The sequence below is a fragment of the Lissotriton vulgaris genome, chromosome 1_1, assembly GCF_964263255.1.
Source record: "Lissotriton vulgaris chromosome 1_1, aLisVul1.2, whole genome shotgun sequence".
NCBI classification, from domain to species: Eukaryota; Metazoa; Chordata; class Amphibia; order Caudata; family Salamandridae; genus Lissotriton; species Lissotriton vulgaris.
In genome coordinates, this window is record NC_141685.1 from 1,362,265,008 (window position 1) to 1,362,284,433 (window position 19,426).

A 19,426-nucleotide genomic window follows, 5' to 3' on the forward strand; every position below is an offset into this window, starting at 1 on the left:
TGGTCAGGTATTGTCCTGCTGTTAGGTTAAATTCTATGTCAGTCCACGGAGGCTCAGATTATGCTTCTCTTCACTTTACTGACATAAACAGCAGCCAATAAAAACTTTAAACTGGCATGACCCCGGAAGGACAACCCCCTCCAACAGTATGCACCAATCACTATCAAGTCCAATGTATAACTGTCCATGTTTATCCATACGACCTCCTCTTTCTTTGCTGCTGCAGCAGCGAGTTAAGTGCCCTTTACCTTTCTACTTTATGGTGGTTAATGGTTGGAGGGCGGTGGTTGTGAACGGCGCGGGTTCGTGCCCTTGACTTTGTTAATGTTGATGTGGTTTCATGCCTTAGCGCTCATTGACTGCAACGTCTTCCGTTGTGCTGTGTACCCCTCGCACGCTACTTCGCGTTGCGGAGGTGTGTATTTTGAATGTTCGCCTTATGACTCAGGTTATTTTGTGACCCGCTCGGGTCTGTGCCGCGCGTTTGTTTTGCCCGGTGACCGCGAGTCGGCGGTGCGCGTGTCTCGCTCGGTAGGGGGCGGTGGAGAAGGAGGAGACAGACGCGAGCCTCTCGCGCTCAGGAGGCAGTCAAGTTCGGCCCCACGAGCGACGCGCATGCGCGAGGAGCCGCTTTCGTTTTCAGCAGTGCCGGCTCCTCGCACATCGCGCGTCTTTCCGACTGCATCAATCCTGGTCTCAGTGAACGCTTACCGGAGCGTGTCCGGATCAGAGCCTTGCTCTAGGGGAGCGTTTGTGTGATAAAGGGGTCTCCTTCCACCTACATCTTGGCCTCTCAACGTGGTGACCTTTCTGGATTACTGTGTGTGTGTGTGTGTTTGAGGCACCCCTGGGCTGCTCCCCCCTGTTGAAGTTCCTCCACACCTCCCTGCTTTAGCGCTATGGCGTACTACGCCGAGGAGGATAACCAATGGGCAGAATATAATGAATACGAGGAGTATGAGCCACAGGAAGAACAATTGGAGGAAAATTTGGTTGAGGCCCTGGATACCCATGTCCAAGGGTCAGTGAATAAGGCATTGATCAAGGCTCTCAAGCCTTTTACTCACACCCTTCAGAAATATGGCAAGAGGAAGTTTAAGTCAGCCCGACAGGGTGATACCTCTACTCAAGCCTCGGCCCAGGTGTTAGCACAGATGGCCAGGAATGTTATGAAGGATCATGGCTCGATGGTTATGGATACATCTGGGGATTCGTCCCCGACCCCGCCTGTCACTTCTGATTCTGAGGTGGACTCGGTGACGTCCAGGAAGAAATCGAAGAAGGTGAAACACACCGCCTATAAGGCTGATGATAGTCAGGCGCCGAAGAACCTTCTGTTTGATCCAAACAACATTGTACACCCTAGGTCCACGGAATGGGTGCCGTGCCCGGAGGTGGCACACTATGTGGGTAATAACCTGCGACAGGGTTTCGACAGTAGTGTCAGAGCCACACTCAGATCTGAATGTCCCAGGCCATCCATGACAGGAAAGGTGGCTGATACGCCGGACTTGGACCCCACGATGGCGGCCTTTATGAGAAAGTTTTCGAAAGATCCGAAAAAGGGATTAGATAGAGCCTGGCGGGGGTGTCAGGACAAAATGTTGGACGTAGCTGGACCCCTCACAAAGATTCTGGACGCAGCAGTCAAGGCAAAGGATAGGAAGGTGCCACTGGATGTGTCAGAGATCCTTGAATGGGCACAACGTGCCATGTGCTTTTTAGGGAACGCAAATGTGGCCCTGTCTACGGAGCGGAGGCGCTCCTTTCTTATGAGAATCGACTCCCAGCTGGCGGAAATGGCCCCTACCGAACCTGGTTCTCTCGCCAATGGTATGCTTTTTGGAGACAAATTTGTTAGAGAAATGGGCAAGTACGTTGCCACCTTTTCCGCGCTGGACCGGGCGCAATCAAATATCAAGAAGGTATTCCACACTGGTGTTTTTGATAGGGCCGGACGCCCACGAGGTCGAGGGTCCGGCCGAGGTTATGCACAGACCTCACGTGGAGCAGATCAGAGAGGCAGAGGCAACAGACGCTCCAACTTCTACCCCTCTCGCGATAGAGGAGGAAGGGGCAAAGGACAGAGAGGAACCTATCGTGGCCAGCAGAGTGGTTCTGGAGACAACTCCTACTCAGGTACGACTTTTGTGTCCGTCAGATCATATGGTGAGAGGCAGACTGTCTCTTTTTCTCCACAGGTGGCGCGCGCTCACGAGCGACCCTTGGGTGTTGCAGACAGTACAGGGATTTCACATAGAGTTCTATGCCTCCCCGATCCAACGGCGGAGACCGAATGCCCTGCATTTTTCCCAGACAGAGCAGAGTTTCATCGACGTAGAGATATGCTCTTTACTCCAGAAGGGCGCGAATGTGGACACCGTTCCGCACGACCTGGGCTTCGTGAGCACTGTCTTCGTGGTCCCCAAAAAGGACCAGGGGTATCGGCTGGTGTTGAACCTAGGGAATTCAACGGCTGGGTGGTGTATCGACACTTCAAAATGGAAGGTATACACCTACTGCGCGACATCCTACTAGAACAGGATTGGATGGTACGCCTGGACTTAAAAGACGCCTACCTGGCGGTGTCCATTTACCCCCCGCACCGGCGTTTTCTACAGTTTCAGTGGCGCGACCGGTGGTTCGAGTTTTCGGCCATGCCCTTTGGGCTGTCGTCCGCCCCATGGTGTTTCACCAAGTTGATGAGACCCGTGGTACAGCACTTGAGGGAACGGGGCGTTCGCCTCATTATTTACCTCGACGACATACTGATTTTAGGTCGGTCACCGGAGATGGTGTCACTCCATCTGTCCTGGACGATTCAACTTCTTCAGGACTTGGGTTTCCTTCTGAATTTACAGAAGTCCATCTTGCAACCTTCTCAGGTGATGGAATTCCTGGGTTTCCAGGTCGACTCGGTGAAGGCTCAACTACTCTTGCCCCTCAAGAAGAGAGTGGCTATCAGGAAGGAGTTGAGGAGAGCGCTTGCCTCTCCGACAATCTCCTTGAGGATTTTGGCGCGCCTGGTCGGACTTCTAGCGTCATCTATCCAGGCGATATTTCCGGGCCCTTTACATTACAGGGCCTTGCAGCGTTTGAAGGCATTGCACTTGCGCAAAGGTCTGACTTACGCTCAACAGGTTTCCCTTTCGCCAGAGGCTCGTACGGAGATGAACTGGTGGTTAGAGCATATGGATGCGTGGAATGGCAGAGCCATTTTCGCGGCCACCCCGGAGGTGGTGATAGAGTCAGATGCCAGCCGCTGGGGCTGGGGAGCCCGTTGCGGCTCGGTGGAGACGGGGGGTCGATGGTCCAGCGACGAGCTGAGTCTCCACATCAATTGCCTGGAACTTCTGGCGGGTTCCTTTGCGATTCGCACTCTGTCCCCTCAGAAAGTGTCATGCTGCATTCTCCTACGCATGGACAATGTGTTCGCGGTGCGATACATAAATCGCCTGGGAGGAACCAGATCTCGCCTCCTGGCGGAGATAGCGAAGGATTTCTGGCACTACTGCCTGGCCCATCAAATTTCGGTGACGGCGGAATATATTCCGGGGTCTGCCAACGTGACGGCGGATTGGAACTCTCGGTACTTGAGAGATGCGAGCGATTGGAGACTGCATCCTCGGATCTTCGGGGCATTGAACCGCAAATGGGGTCCGTGTGTGATGGACCTTTTTGCCTCTCGGCTCAACCGGCAACTTCCCCAATTTTACAGCTGGCGCCCGGATCCCTTGGCGATCAGCTCGGACGCCTTCCTTCAATCGTGGACGACGGGCATTCTGTATGCGTTTCCTCCGTTTATCATGATCCCGAGAGTTCTGGCTCAGGTTCGGAGGCAGACAGCGGAACTGGTCTTGATCTCACCGTGCTGGAAGGCACAAGCGTGGTTCCCGGTGGCAATGAGTCTCACCTGTGCACCGCCAGTGCGGATTTCATCGTTTCCGGATCTTCTCACGGACCCGGTGGGTCTTCCCCACCCGTTGGTCCTTCAGAATCAGTTGTCCCTCATGGCGTGGAGACTTTCCGGCGACGTTGGCAAATGCCGGGAGTTTCACAGGACACTCTCTTTTTCTTATCTCAGGCATGGGCACCTTCCACCCACAAACGATATGAGTCAGCTTGGAGACGATGGGTTGGTTGGTGTAACGAACGGCAGGGAGATCCGGTGGGATCCGATATCACTGTCATAGCGAATTTCTTATCGGAATTGGCGCGATCTGGCCTGGCTTATCGAACAGTGAATAACTCCCGGTCGGCGATCTCTGCGGGACACCCGCATGTGGACGGTAAGCCCGTTGGGGAACACCCTTTGGTGTGCAGAGTTGTCAGGGGGGTCCGCTTAGTGAAGCCCCCTCAACCCAGGTATACTGAACTCTGGGACGTGTCAGTGGTCCTACGTTTTTTGGCGGCCTGGCCGGCTAATGAGGGTCTGTCTCGCAAACAGCTCTCAGCTAAACTTACACTTCTCCTCTGCTTGGTTTCATGCAGGCGAGTGTCGGATATTCGGGCCTTGGATTTATCAGGTAGAGTATTCACTCCCACGGGAGTTTCTTTTACGATCTCTAGACGTACGAAAACTCATACAAAATGTATTGCATATCCTGCATTTCCTCATCACAGTAAATTATGTGTAGTCAAATGTTTGGAGGTATGCGAGGATTGTACTAGAGAATTTAGAACTGGTTTTGGTCAACTGTTGATTTCATTACAGAAACCTTTCCGCCCAGTCACCAGTGCGACTCTGGCCAGGTGGGTTACCTGGTTGTTGGACCTGGCGGGTATTGATACCTCTAAATTTGGGGCTCATTCTGTGAGAGGGGCTATGGCCTCAAAATCCTTTGGTGCCGGCTCTCGGCTTCAAGATATCATGACTGCGGCAGATTGGTCTTCTGATTCCACCTTTAAAGTGTTTTATCATAAGCCTATTGTGGATGTGGCCTCGGTGGTGGTGGATAAACTTTAAACTAGCATAATCTGAGCCTCCGTGGACTGACATAGAATGAAAAATTGTCTAGCAGACGCGACAAAGAATTTTCAATTCTAATAAGGACACGGAGGCGAGGATTATCCCACCCGGGCTTGCAGGATGGTATTTCATGCAATATTTTATGGTTGATGAATTATTGTACCCACCCGAATGATTGTTATTGGCTTGTTGTATTTCCAAGTTTGGGAATGGCCATTACGACTTATGTTCTTGTTTCAGGAGATCAGCACAAGCAGACATGAGATGAACAGTCTATGCTCTGGAAATCTATGACGAGGTGCAGGAGGTGCCTTCCTCGACGTTGGATGCGATGGTTGCCACGTTGGCCTCCGGTCTTGTTGGACTGATGATGTGTCGCAAAGAAAGAGGAGGTCGTATGGATAAACATGGACAGTTATACATTGGACTTGATAGTGATTGGTGCATACTGTTGGAGGGGGTTGTCCTTCCGGGGTCATGCCAGTTTAAAGTTTTTATTGGCTGCTGTTTATGTCAGTAAAGTGAAGAGAAGCATAATCCTCGCCTCCGTGTCCTTAATAGAATTGAAAATTCTTTGTCGCGTCTGCTAGACAATTTTTCATCCTTGACTAGCTCGTCAATGGACAATGAAGTGGGTTTAGCGTACTTGTCTTCGAGTTTGATTGTGCCAGCTCTAGTACGGGTTTCAGGCTTTGTTTGCACACTAATTTTCTTGAGTTCTGAACAGAGCTGCAGCAGAGTATCAGGAACATACATAGGCCGCCGTTGTCTTTGTTTTGGACAAGCATTTTCTCCAGTAGTACTTTGCCAATGCTAATAGTCTGGATGGACCCTGCTTTCGGGACCATTATTTAATACTTTTGCCACCAACTGCCTGCCACTGTTAGCTACGCCTCTGTATTTAATAGAACAGTGAATATGCTCCGCAGTGGTTTTTAACCAGGAAATGCTAAAATCGCATATTTTCTGTCAGGTGGATATTTTAAACATAAATGAAGGCCCATCGAAAAATCATTTTTTTATGTTTTCTATCTGATTCTTATCACTATCTATACTCGAGTATATGCATGTAGGTATTTATGTATGTTTGCGCGTGTTTGCATGTATATAGTACACACACATAGATGGAGATCTAGATCGATAAAGTATTCGTTTTTGAACCATGTTTATTGACAAATTAAATAGTAATTTGAGGGGTTTCTTTCAGCAAAACGTCAGCAGTTGGAAAGGTTTGACATTCCAGCAGTGCTGTAGTTCGTGGTTTTCCCTCTCGAGATGAGACTGGGTTCACATGTGAGTGAGAGGCATTCTGGAAAGTCAGTCTATAACAACACCTAGGCTGCACATATTCTGTGCTGCTCTGGTTTACACTGACTAGTGATTATTCTGTTGGAAATTGAGATATAATATTGTTCCAGATCGAAGACTACTCTTCCCCAAACACATAGTTACATTTGGTTTAGTGTTAAGTGTAATGGCAGAGGTTTTTTTATTCGTTGAAATTTTTGAAAATGTGACATTTCCACGTTGCAGGCAAGTAAGCCTAAGAGTGCTCTTTAGTATTTTTATGTTTAATGGTTTTACATTCAGTCAGTCAGTAAAGCTTATTACAATGATATTCTCATCCAAGAAGTTTATACATTTGCTGCATGTATTAGATATACTCTAAGGTATTGAAATAGCTAATTGACTTATGGACCTCCAACATTTAGAAATTGGGTTAGTCTGTGATTTCCAGTTGATATCTGGTTTGCATTCTATAAAGTAATTTTTTGGAGGGGCTTCTTGAGAAAGGCGACTTTCACTGAATTAAGCTTGCCCAAACTAGGTGATTACACAAAATTCCACAATAGTGGTGAAGCAAAACAGCATTTAGGGCCAGATGTAGGTCGCCAATTACCGGCCAGTAACGGCCGATTTCGGCCATTACTGACCGGTATTTGGGATTTGGCATGTAGGGGGCATTTTATTTCCAGAATCGGTATATTTACAGATTTGGTAAATTTACAGAATCGGTAAAATACCGAATCGGTAAATTTACTGATTCTGTAAATCAAGATGTAGGTGGCACTGTAATCAGTGCCACAGGCCCTTACCGAATCGTTATTTACCATGGAATACTATTCCATGGTAAAGAACGAATTCCAGTTTACATGCTCCTCTGTGCATGTACACCTGTGCCATGTGGCACACAGACATGGCCTAAGGGCATGTCTGTGTGTCACATGGCACACAAGCCAGAAACAGGGGTGCAACAGGGTGTCAAAGTGACACCCTGTCACCCTTGCAAATTCGGTAATTTTACCGATTCTATAATTACAGAATCGGTATTTGCCATTGATTCCTATGGGCTTCAAGGCCCATAGGAATCAATGGCAAATACCGATTCTGTAATTACAGAATCGGTAATTACCGAATCTTACAGATTCGGTATTTTTACCGAATATTTTACCTACATAGCAATTACCGAATAGTGAATACCGAATCGATAAAATTCGGTATTTACCATTCGGTAATTTGCTATTACCTACATCTAGGCCTACGTGTTATATTTTAGTGCTGAATGCTTACATTTTGGAGGCAAGTGTACATTTTGTGCTTAAAAAAACATGAAAAGTAGAAGTGCCATGAACAACTGCCACTCGAGGTTTGGTCATACATTTAGGGCCAGATGTAGGTAAATCACATTTACAGATTTTGAAATACCGAATATTACCGAATTTTACAGATTCGGTATTTCAAAATCGGTAAATGGGATGTAGGTACCAACATCTGGATTTATTACCGATTCCTTAAAAATTCGGTATTTACCGATTCGGTAAATACCGAATCGGTATTTGCTATTGAATCCTATGGGCCTTGAAGCCCATAGGATTCAATTCAAATACCGATTCGGTATTTACCGAGTCGGTAAATACCGAATTTGTCAAGGGTGCAGGGGGTGTCACTTTGACACCCTCTAGCACCCCCAAAACGGGCATGTGTGCAATGTGGCACACAGACATGCCCTAAGGGCACGTCTGTCTGTCACATGGCACATGTGTACATGCACAGATGTGCATGTACACAGGAATCGGTATTTTACCATAGGATTTGTATTCCATGGTAAAATACAGATTCTGAAAGCCATGTGCCAATGGAAAATTGGCTACCCACATTTCAATCTTGCATTTTCGGTAAAATTACCGAATTGGTAAAATTACCGATTCGGAAAAATTACCGAAAATGTAACATTTAAGGGCCCCTACATGTCAATGGCCATTTATCGGTCGGTAACGGCCGAATTCGGCCGTTACCGATCGGTAAATGGCTATTTTCGCACACCTACATCTGGCCCTAAGTCCTGCGCTAAAACGTTGCCGCAAAGAGGGTATAATTACACCTCGTGGTGTAATGGTGGAATTTTGCGTAACAATTACTTGCAAGATTACGTCTGCATAATAGACATTTTGCCCAGGTGTAGCCAAAACATTTGTTGACGTGTTAACCAAACCCATACAGCTGAATTTGCTGCACAATAGCAGTTAACTGCCTGCTGAACATTTAATGTTTGTGTATGATAAAGATATACATATTATAAGACATTATTTATCAGCCCCCTGCTTAGTTAGATACCATTTTGACACTCCTAGCAAGAAATATACATTTTTATGATGATTTGATTTGTGCTTTATCCTGATTTAGATTGTACTCTGTATACATTGGAAAAACTATTACGTTACGTTTGTGGGATACTTGTGCAGTTTCCTCGTCCAGTGTCATCTGAAATGGGCTGCATGTAATCTTTGTATACTTTTTGGTTCTGTCACAATACATTGATTACTATGGAACACATACATTTATATTGTTATCTACGTGTTAACTTCGCTTGGCTTGGATGGTTGCTTTGGGTATTGGATACACACCTCTGGGTCAGACATTTTTTTGGGGACACTGAATGTAAGTGACGGGCAGACTTTGTAGTTGTGTATAATTGAATACAAGTGCTAACAATTGACGTGAGTTGTTAAAACTTGAATGGAGCGCTCCTTTTTGCGCAAGTGGTGGTGGCAGTGTTCTGTACCTTCACTTGTGTTGCTTTCTTGGAAGGAACGACTTGGGAAAATTCTGCTCCGGAGTTGAGTAAATGATAGAGCGTGAACAAGATTACAAGGTACCAAGGAGCTGCCTTTAAATTGAATTGTGCAAGTGGAATGGTTTATAGCAGGAGAGCATGCAGCTGGATTGAGAGACTGCTGGACAAGATCTTTGACCAAGCAGCTTAGTTCTGGGGCCATGCAGGGGATCAGGTCGTGCGTGTATTCTAACACAGTCCTTATTTCATTGTGTGAACTAGGCATGTCAAAAGAAACACTCTGTCCCCCTTACCCTTTCCCTTTTAAAAGTGTGTTTTACTCTCTAGCCAACTAAACAAATTGCAGCATTGTTAAAATACATCTTGCTGTTTGAGGCATAGGACACAGCAATGTGACGATCAGTGAAGTCAATATAAGGTTGTGACTAGTATTTAATAACATTTTAAGAAGTACGTATGCGAGAAAATGACAATTTCAGTTAGCAAGTAGGTGTGGCCAAAAGCTTTTCGAAGTAGAATTTTAAACTTCCAATTTCTACCTTTTTGTTTTCTGTGGCAACCCTTGTATGATCATGTTTCTTTGAGCAGTATTCAGCACACAAACTCCAATGCCCTCCACGGCTCACAGAATTCTCCCTCTGTGCAGAAATAAATGTAAGTGTAGACTGACTGAAACTAAAAGTTGGTTAAGGGAGAGTACTTAAGAAAATCTAGCCCGTAGGGTTTAGGTGTGTATTAAGGAACATGCTTCAAAATGAAGATGTTCGTATTGTTGGAGAGGGAGTACAGAAAGTACTCGAAGTTTAGGGATGAGCATTTGTTGATTTGTTTAAATGAGTTGGAGCGGTGCAGCAGCAATTGTAAATGTTTAAAAAAATAGGAACCGTATCAAATGCTTTGAAAACTTTTTTTACTTGTTTGTAATTTAGACTGCTCTTCATGCTTCTAGCCGTGTTCAATGCAAGGAAAAAAACGAATTTAACAATGGGGCTGATCTGTCATCTGATGCTGACTGGTATGATGTGGGTTCTTCATATGCAGCGAAAACGTACGCAGCATAGAGGTTTAATTGTATCAGGTGACGGACAAGGTGTCTGTCAAAGTGCTTGAAAATAAACTTAGCACAAGTAATTAGACTGAGAACTGCTAAGAATCTACAAAGCTATCCTAGAAGGTAAGAAGGCAATGCCGTGTGACCAGCTGTTGCTTCTGTCTGGCCAAAGTACTGCAAGTAATTCTCCAACAGGTAAGCTACAATTTTACTCATTAATAGGATTTACTTGGAAGAAGGACTGGCGATGAAGCATTGGCATAGCCAATAGGTCTCACCTTTGGGACCTTATAAGGTTTAGCCATGCAACAGTTGATGTTGTTGCACCAAGGATATTGTACTGCATAACTAAATACTTATAAGGTTCCAAAGGCGAGACCTATTGGCTATGCAAATGCTTGTTTATTTATTAATTAATTTTTTTAAAGGAGAGGCTATACAGTATTTTCTTTTAAGAAAGGGTAGACTTTAAAGCACTGATGTGCTATTTGTCAGCAGCTCATATAATGTGGTCATTTGCATCCATATGTTCTGTAAAAAATGATTTTAACAAAATGTATATGAAAAATAAAATGAAAAGCAACATATCCAAAGGCCTCCGCTCCAGCGATTGCCAGTCCCAAAGCAGCTGATTTACCAGCAAGATAAGTTGCTGCCAACAGTGCAAGAGCACACACTGTCACTGTACTAGGAAAGCACCAGGGAGGGATGCAAGACATGCAAATCAACAAACATTAGCAAAACCAACTGTAGAGCAACCATTTAATCCACCTGAAGTATGCACACTCTGATTAATCATTTATCCTCTTTAGTTTCTTATGACTAGTGTGATAACGCTGCCAGGAGGAGACAAGAAGCTCTATGTGCCTTAAAGAAACGTTTATTAAATGAAATAGCGCAAACCATTTCCCGGTGGTTAATTTTGAGAATATGACCAATATCAAAGTGACATGAAATGTCTGCAGCATTCACTTTTACAACTGTGTGAACAATAAACTGCAGGGCTCTTAGAGTGATGTGGATACGTCCACTTCATTACTGGAAACAACTGGGGTTCTTTGTGCATTTTATAATTTCGCTAAAAGATGTGGTTTGCTCTTATATACGTATGTTGCATTTTAAAGGCGGTTAAACATTTTTTATTTGACGAAGTAGGAGGGGAGCAGCACGCATCCATTCTTCCCCTTCATGTGCAGGCCCAAAGAGTGTGCGTCACGCAATAACTCCACTCCACGCTGTTACTTGAAGCGTAAAAGGCCATTTTATTAGGACAAGGTTGCAATCATTTAGACTTATTAACAGTACATCAATGTAAGAAATATACGTTCCCACGCATTCTCCATTCTGCCTTCTCAAAACCATCTCACCTGTTTGACTCTTCCCCATTCACTCGATAACCTCCTTCCTTTCCCCATTCTCACCTTCACTTGCCCTCCAAGCATCCTCTGTTGACTTTGCCTTCATTGCTCATTGCCTCCTGTGCCCCGCTATCAGTCACCTGTGTACCATTCTCCCCCCACCCGAGGGGTGGATCCGCCCGTATGTGACTCCCCACCCCTCCAAAGTACAGCCAACCAGGGAACCCCCGTGGGGCGGTTACCTGCCCCACCCCCCACACTGTCCTGTGCACCTTTCGCCTCCTGCCAGCCGACCCTGCGGCCTCCTAGTGAACGACCATCCACCACCTCACCCTGTGTCCTGCAGCAAAGTAACATTCTTGGTACAAACGTGAATCGCGAAAGGTGCCCATCCAAAGCGGGCCCACGTGCCCTTCAGTCCTGTGCGCTTAAAGGCTGCCCCACTCTGCAGCACCTGGTGAACGACCATCCACCTAAACATGCATCCCCTGCAAGTCAGGAACGTTCCCGGGACAAACCCCAAGAAGAAAAGATGCTCTCAACGCGGTGATAGTCCATCACCCCACCTGTACCTGCGTGCCGGGTAAGCAAATAACATCCCATGGGGCCACTCCCTGCCGTAAACGGCACCCCCCAATGTGGTGAACGACCATCCACCACCTGGACCAATGCCCGTATAAACCAGCAACATGTCCGGGCCCAATCATTTGACCGAAAAAAGGTGCCCCCTCTCGCGGTGAACGGCCATCCACCACCTGGCCTGCATCCTGTGGAACTGGTAACCTTGCAGGGCCAATCCCTGTCCGCAAACAGACACCTCCCTCGCCGTGAACAACCAGTCACCACCTGGACCTGTGTCCCATGTTCATGCAACCTTTGACAGGCCCAATCCTTGACCCAGAGACAATTGCCCCCCTTGTGGAGAACGACCGTCCACCGCACGTACCTGTGCCTAGCAAAACAAGCAACCTTTCTGGACCAATCTATTGATCACCCAAGGTGCCCCCCCCTGAACCTTCGAGGTGAATGACCATCCACCCCTTGTACATCCGTCCTTTGCGTCCCTTGATAAACAATAAGATTTTAGACCGCTCCTTGTCCATAAAAAAGTGCCCCCCAACGCTGTGTAGCATGTAAGTTTGTTTCCCTTCTATATTTAATTGCATCGCATCTTTAAGGAATGTTTAACCTTAGAAGTTCCTGATGACACAGAAGTATTCTAGAACGTGTTGTGATCTTCAGAGGATTGCAAAGTGAACAAACGTTGGTCTTTGTTAAGAATCAAACTTCTGCATGTTAATCTTTAATTTGTCTCTTATATCTTTGTGCTTTGGATATTTACATTTGGATCCCGCTACACGCAGTGAACGACTATTCACCACCCGGGCCTGCATCCCATACACAGAACGTTCTCGGGCCAAACTTCGTCCATGAGAGGCGCCCCCCATGGACGACCATCCACCACCTGCACCTGTGTCCAAATGTAAGTGAGTAACAGTCCCCGACCATTCTTGGACCGTGACAGGTGCCCCCCCCTTGAAAAAAGACCCCCCTCAATTTCACCTCAAACAGTCTCATCACCAGTGTGCCATGGCCTGGACCTCCAAATCCATAACCCCCCAACCCGTCCTCTAGCAAGCACAATCCATGCGCATGACCAGGATGCCCCATGCTCCGTTCACTTGAAACACATCCCCGGCTAAGCATCCCAGGATAACGCCAGACCTGACATATCCCAGTAAACTTCTCCCCCGCATGTATTCTCAGATCGGGGCAACCTCATATTTTCTGCGACCCAATGTCAACCGTACTGGCAACAAACATCCCCCCACAAATTTAATTTGACTGGTTCCCCCATCATCTCACAGCCTGATGATTGTGGTCCCTGCCCCAGTGATGTCTGCACACCCGCTAAAGCGCCTCCTGTGCTGTCCAAATGCCGGGAGAAAGACCACCCCCATCCAGGCGACTGCCCTGGCTCCCGCTCTACTTCCAGATCCTATGGTAGAAAAAGAAAAATTAGCTCTGCAAGAAATACATTGTGGTCCCCAGCCCCCTTACGGCAGTCGTCCTAAACACATCTGCAAAAAACCCATGCCCCCAGTACCTACGTCGCCACAGACACCATACTGTACTCCTGTCGCCCCGAGTCCGCAGCCCCCCAAAGGATTAGCCTCCGCTGCTCTGCTCGAAATGCCTGTGCCTCATTTTTGGCACCACCAACCGCCCAGCGCAACCCAACCTGCCCCCCCTACAGCCCCCTTTTATCCGTAGCTCCCTCTGAACCATAAACTCCCGCCTCCAGGGTGTGCAGTACCAAGCACGCAGTTCAACGAAAAAACTCAGACAATATAACCCAGCGGCTCTATACCTCTACCACAGCGTTCCATCTTCCTGCCCCACCTCGGCCAACCCCGCACAAAACCCCACGTTACGCGCCCTTGTCAGATCATGCGCACTTGCCCTAACAATGGCCACCGAGCCGCCACCTGCACCCCTGCACACATGCCTCGCCTTCAGAATCTCCTCGTTCCCCTGCCAAAAAACACACCTCCCCCTACAATCCCACCAAAATACCCTGCCCATGCCGACGTGTCAGTCACCCGTCACCTTATTACTTTCACCCACGAACCCCTTGCGTAGCACCATCATACCCGTGTTCGCTATCGTAGACTGTGCCTTCCATCCTGCACTCGGCTCACGTGACCCCCACCCCGCCCCCAGGAAACTGCAATGCAACAAATCCCGAATACTAAAACCTTTTATCATCCGTTATAGCCCATCACAACTGCCCCCCACCCTGGTGTGGATATCCCATCTGACAAGCCCCTACCCTGCACATCTGATGAGCCATGATGTGAAGCATGCCACCTCCTACATCGTACACCAAAAAACCTGGCTTCCTCCCAGGAGACATCTAGCGCCATGACCCCATGACCCCCAGTTAGCCAGGAAGGACCCCCCAGACCCCGAACCTCAACCCGCCTGCGTCACATCTGTGGAATCTGTCCCCTTTGACCCCCGGGGACCTGTCCGGCATAATACCTTCTGCGGAAACCTACCCCCCTTCCCCCAATCTGCCCTGTCCCCTTCTCTGCTACTTCATTGAGCCCACGTAATGCTGCCAAGCTCGCCAGCAAGCCATGGTGTGGGTAGTGTCTGCATCTTGCGAAACACCCCCCCGCCGCAAGGGTAATTTTCCAACCCCTGAGCCCCACCATCATATGAATGCCAATGCTTTGCCACCAAATGACCGCTTGTGAGCCGATCGGCCACCCTTGCTACCCCAGTTGCCATATTATCCTCTCTGACTCATGCCACCCAACGTTGGGTTCCCATCGTGACTCCTGCCACAGCAGCACTTGTATCCCCACAACACCCCCCCCACACTCATAGCACACCGCTGCTGAACTGCCAGTGTCCCCGCCAAAAGCTTTCTGCTTTCCCAGGCCTCAGCCGTAATCACGTAGCTGAGGGTTAAACCAGTACATTTTACGTTTGTTCGTAGCTGCCGTGCCAACAGTGGCCGTACCCACAGGTCATTAAGTAGCCGCACTTGACCCCTGCAACAATAAGGAAACAGTCCAGTTACCATGCACCCCCCTCCCCCCGCAGCAACCCACTCAGCCCCAGCCCTTCTCACGACAACTTCCATTCCCCACGGCATCCCCATCACACACCATCCCAGAGCCCACTTCGCCCTTCACAACCACGCCAGCCGACCCCCACTTTTCCCTCAACATCCATGGCATCTCTCACGCATTATATTCGTAACATTGTCCAACTAAGAAAGCGGTATTGGTCGCTGCGCGATCCCCCGACCGAGGGCAGGCCGCCGCGGCCCCCCCTACTGCTTCTGGCCAGCGCTCGGAGGCCGTTGTGCGCCCACTGGCATCACACCTACTGCCGGGCTCGACCTCCGGCCTTGGTTCGCCCACTGGGTCGCCACAACCAGGTGGGCCCAAGCACCACCGGGCCTCGTGCCGTGCTGGCAGTCCCTCAACCTTGTCCCGTATACCCTTCACAGCGCCATCTACAAACTCCGACAGGGACCCGTCGCCCGACCCCCCCTCCATCCCTCCCGCGCTGTAAACCCCCAGCTGTCTCCAGTGCACCATGACCAACTAAATGGTGCAGATTCCAAGAATGGATGGGCTCATACCTCCACCTCGCTGCTAGAAAAAGATAGATGCCTGATGGAACCACTGCCGGCTCCGAGGATTGTCATTAAAAAATGCTCACAGTCCACTACCTAACCACATTAAAAAAATTCCCTCTGCAAAATTAAGGTGCCACTATCTGAATTAAGGAATGGAATGCCACCGAAAGACGGCGAACAGCTACCACAAAAGCTCATCCCTGTGCTTAATCTGGGCCCGATCACGCACCCCCCTGGCACCCCGACTCAAGCCCCCCAAGCCTGAGGATGCAATGAAAACCCCCCCTGGCTACGGGCCCCCCAGCAGCCGCGCACGCTGGCTCCAACCCCCCTCCCCCATCCCTACCCCTGCGGGCGAAGGCAGCATGCAACGCAACCACAGATAACACCACAGCAGATAACGAAACCATAGGCACGCAGCGAGACTCCACCGCCCGCTCCCATAATAGAGTGCCCCCTCCCTACCTGCCACGTCCGACGTGTACGGTGGCTGCTCCTCCTCGCAAACCACCACCGCAGCAGCACCCGGCCGTCCCTCGCACGTGCACAAATTTTCTCGCGAAACCCCATTCAGGCCTAAGTCTGCGCCTGCTGGACTCGCCCACTGCGACCTCTCCACACGGCCTGCTCGGACTCGCACACACATTGTGGCAAAGCCAGCCACCGCGCCATAAGTCTCCCTGGGGGCACTTCAAACGGAGACACTCTGCCTAGTTCAGCCGCGACAAATTGCTAAACCCCCGACCACCAGCCGATCGACAAATCGGCCTCCTGTCCCCCAGCCATCCTCCTACCTATAAACTTTCTTAACCACAAACCTTCTAAATCCTCCCGGTGGTGCTCAGGTGTCAGGATGAGGCAGGATCTTCCTCTCCTGATACCTTATATGCCCTCCCTCCTTTAACCCTTCTAGTCCCGCCCCCCACCTTGTCCTTCCGTCATTGCGCGAATACCCCGGGGAAGACTGGTCTTCGACCTTCACTTCCCCCGGGGGCTGCAATGCCTATAATGGGTGCACGTAGTAGGGGAGTGAGCAGAAACATGAGGCTGTAACCGAAACCAGGCCAATTCTCATTTTATGTCTGCGATGGGGGGGGGGCAAAGAAAAACGCTCATTTATGGTCGCACGCTACACCAAGACAAATGTTCTGCCTGACCAGCATCTTACGGAATACAGGCTAGCACGAAAAAAAAATCTGGATTTATTTTTTACACCAAGCAGACTTTCCTCTGAATACCAGGGCGCAACACAGCATGCAAATAGCACAACAATAAACATCACTGTTCCACATAGGGGAGGTTATTCAGGACCTTGGCATCAGTGAACAGCGCCTAGAAGCCTGCTTCGTTGTTTGAGGACCGTCCCATTTCGAAGGCACCTGCCTTTACTCTCTTGGTTGTCCGCCTTTTTACAACGTTTACGAGTGGTTGCGAGCCATAAACAATAAGTAAATTCCCCTGATGCGTGTAATTTGTAGGCGCATGATCGCGCTCCCAAAACTGAGTGCGTTATTTATTGCAGGGGTATTCTAACACTACAGCGTGGGATAGAAGGAGAAGGTTATCCCATCCGACTTCGAAATCGTGGCTTTAAAAATGTATGGCATAAATTAACCCATGCGTATCACCCGCTTTAAGCCTCCCCGTTCAGGATGACTGGGCACATGTGCAAACTTACTTTATCTGTGACTCCCTGGGCCTATAACAAAAGAGTCACGATCTCTGCGGTGTCGACTGAAGAGATCGCCCGCGTCATCGCAGCTTTTGAAGATAGAGCTGCAGGGGCTGGCCAATTTAATTGCCAGGGCTGTCATTGGTAGCGCTGCTCGATTGATGGCCCGGTGACCCAGTACACCGCAGCCATGTAAGCAGCATGTGTGCTTGCAGTGCACGTAAACGCTGCAAGTCCATTGCCCAATCATGATGCACAGCCATTCTGCGCACGCTCAAGAGGATTGGAGGTAACTGCCAGAGCGTGACAGCCCACTCTGGTGAGTAAGTGAATTACATTTGGGAGATATGGCACTTTAGGGATTGGACAGCAGACTAAAATCTTTTTGTATAATAGAAATGTTATTTTCCAAACATGGACAATATCCGAAGAGGTTTCTTTACGCATAGCTGCCAAGGTTTCAGATTGCTGTGTGTGACATTCTCATAATTACAGTGTAATTATGAGTGACATTTCAACGAGTACAAGCGACACTTTCTTACAAGCAAAAATCAAGCAATGACGACGAAGTAACTATAAATATCAGAAATTAGACTCATTTAGGCATAGAGAAACTCTAAGAAGATCTTAAAACTAGGCCTGGGCAAAGCACTACGCTACGCTTGCGTTGTTTGCGAAGTTTTTGCTACTTCGCCCTACGCATACTGCACGTAGCACAGTGCAAACCCCCGTAGCGGTCATTTTGACATGCCGGCGAGACTTTTTCCTCGTTCGCAATCAGCAACATCAAGTTGCTGAATGCGAGTTTGGAAAATAAACCTCCCGGCAAGATTCTCAACGCGGGGAGGTCAGGTTTCTCATTGCAAGTGGTCACGTATGCTCGCGACCGCTCACGATGAGAAACTACCAGTCCTTGTTGAGAAAGCTGCCGCTCAAGTAAAAATCTACTTGAGCGGCAGAAAACTACAGCTCGCACTGTGCAAGATGCCGTTTTCTATGATTGCACAGTGCCGGATGCTTGTCCGCACTATGCAATCATTGAAAATGGCATCTTGCACAGTGCGAACCGGCTACTATGCAGTTCACGTAGTGCTACGCGTAGCTCGCGAAGTGCACTTAAAACTGGTGCAAACGATGCGCCCGCTGACGCATGATTGCAATAAAATTATTAAACTGTCACACATAGCAATCTGAGACCATGGCAGCTATGGTGATTTAACCACTCAGTGCATTCTGGGAGCTGTAGTCTTGACATGCCTCAGTGGAGCGCTTTGTATAAACACACTTGAAAACAAAGATACCTAAAACGAAAGGCTTGGATTGTAAACATGGTGTGCTGCTCTTTTTTAGAGGAATGGGACACATTTTTCCTTATTCAGACAGGGTACGGGATAAAGGCGGAAGAAAAAGGGGGGAATAGGAAAACTGTAAAAAAGGAGAAAGCATAAACAACTAGCATTGGCATAGCCAATAGGTCTCGCCTTTGGGACCTTATAAGTGTTTAGGTATCCAGCACAATATCCTTGGTGCAACAACATCAACTGTTGCATGGCTAAATCTTATAAGGTCCCACAGGGGCGACCTATTGGCTATGCCAATGCTTGTTGCCCTTGCCAAAAAGACACACACATTGCTTGAAACGTACTGTCTGGTGTGGCGGAGGCGGTGGGTACCATGATGACAAGGGGAAACACTTTGCCGTTGTAGAGCAGGCATGGGGTGCATGCTGTCTGCCTGGTGGCCCCCATGCCTCCCATTCTTCACGTGCAGGCTACTTCAAGTCAGCTGAACTGGACTGCTTTTGGGGATGTCTCACTGAAGAGAAGGCTCCTGTTTCTGGGACAGTACACATGCTCTTGTGTCAGCCCATGCCAAGGTAACTGGTGCGGGTCCTCCAGAAACACCAGAGGACTACCCCAACAAAGCGATCAGATCAACCCCCCGGTCTTGCTTCCACCAAAACCACAAAAAAACATTTTCTTCCCCACCCTCGCTGTCGATTTTTGGTGCAGTCAGAAAGATGCTTTTTGCAGAGGAAACACGCCAGCCGCTGCCTTTTGCTGAGGTGTGCACAGGGGGCATCGGCCAAACCATTTACAACCCCCCCTTCAAACACAAGGTGAAATCTCCACCTGCGACTAC

At 48.6% G+C, this 19,426-nt stretch overlaps 1 protein-coding gene across 1 annotated transcript in view; it reads left to right on the forward strand.

Moving 5' to 3' along the window:
* The first annotated feature begins 638 nt into the window (after positions 1 to 638).
* The window catches only part of LOC147749174 (uncharacterized), a 36,396-nt gene continuing 17,608 nt past the window's right edge, over positions 639 to 19,426 (forward strand). Inside the window, exon 1 of the mRNA XM_086929546.1 lies at positions 639 to 2,552. Within this exon, the coding sequence (XP_086785672.1) occupies positions 900 to 2,552 (1,653 nt within the window). The 5' untranslated portion in view covers positions 639 to 899. The remainder of the gene's footprint in view (positions 2,553 to 19,426) is intronic.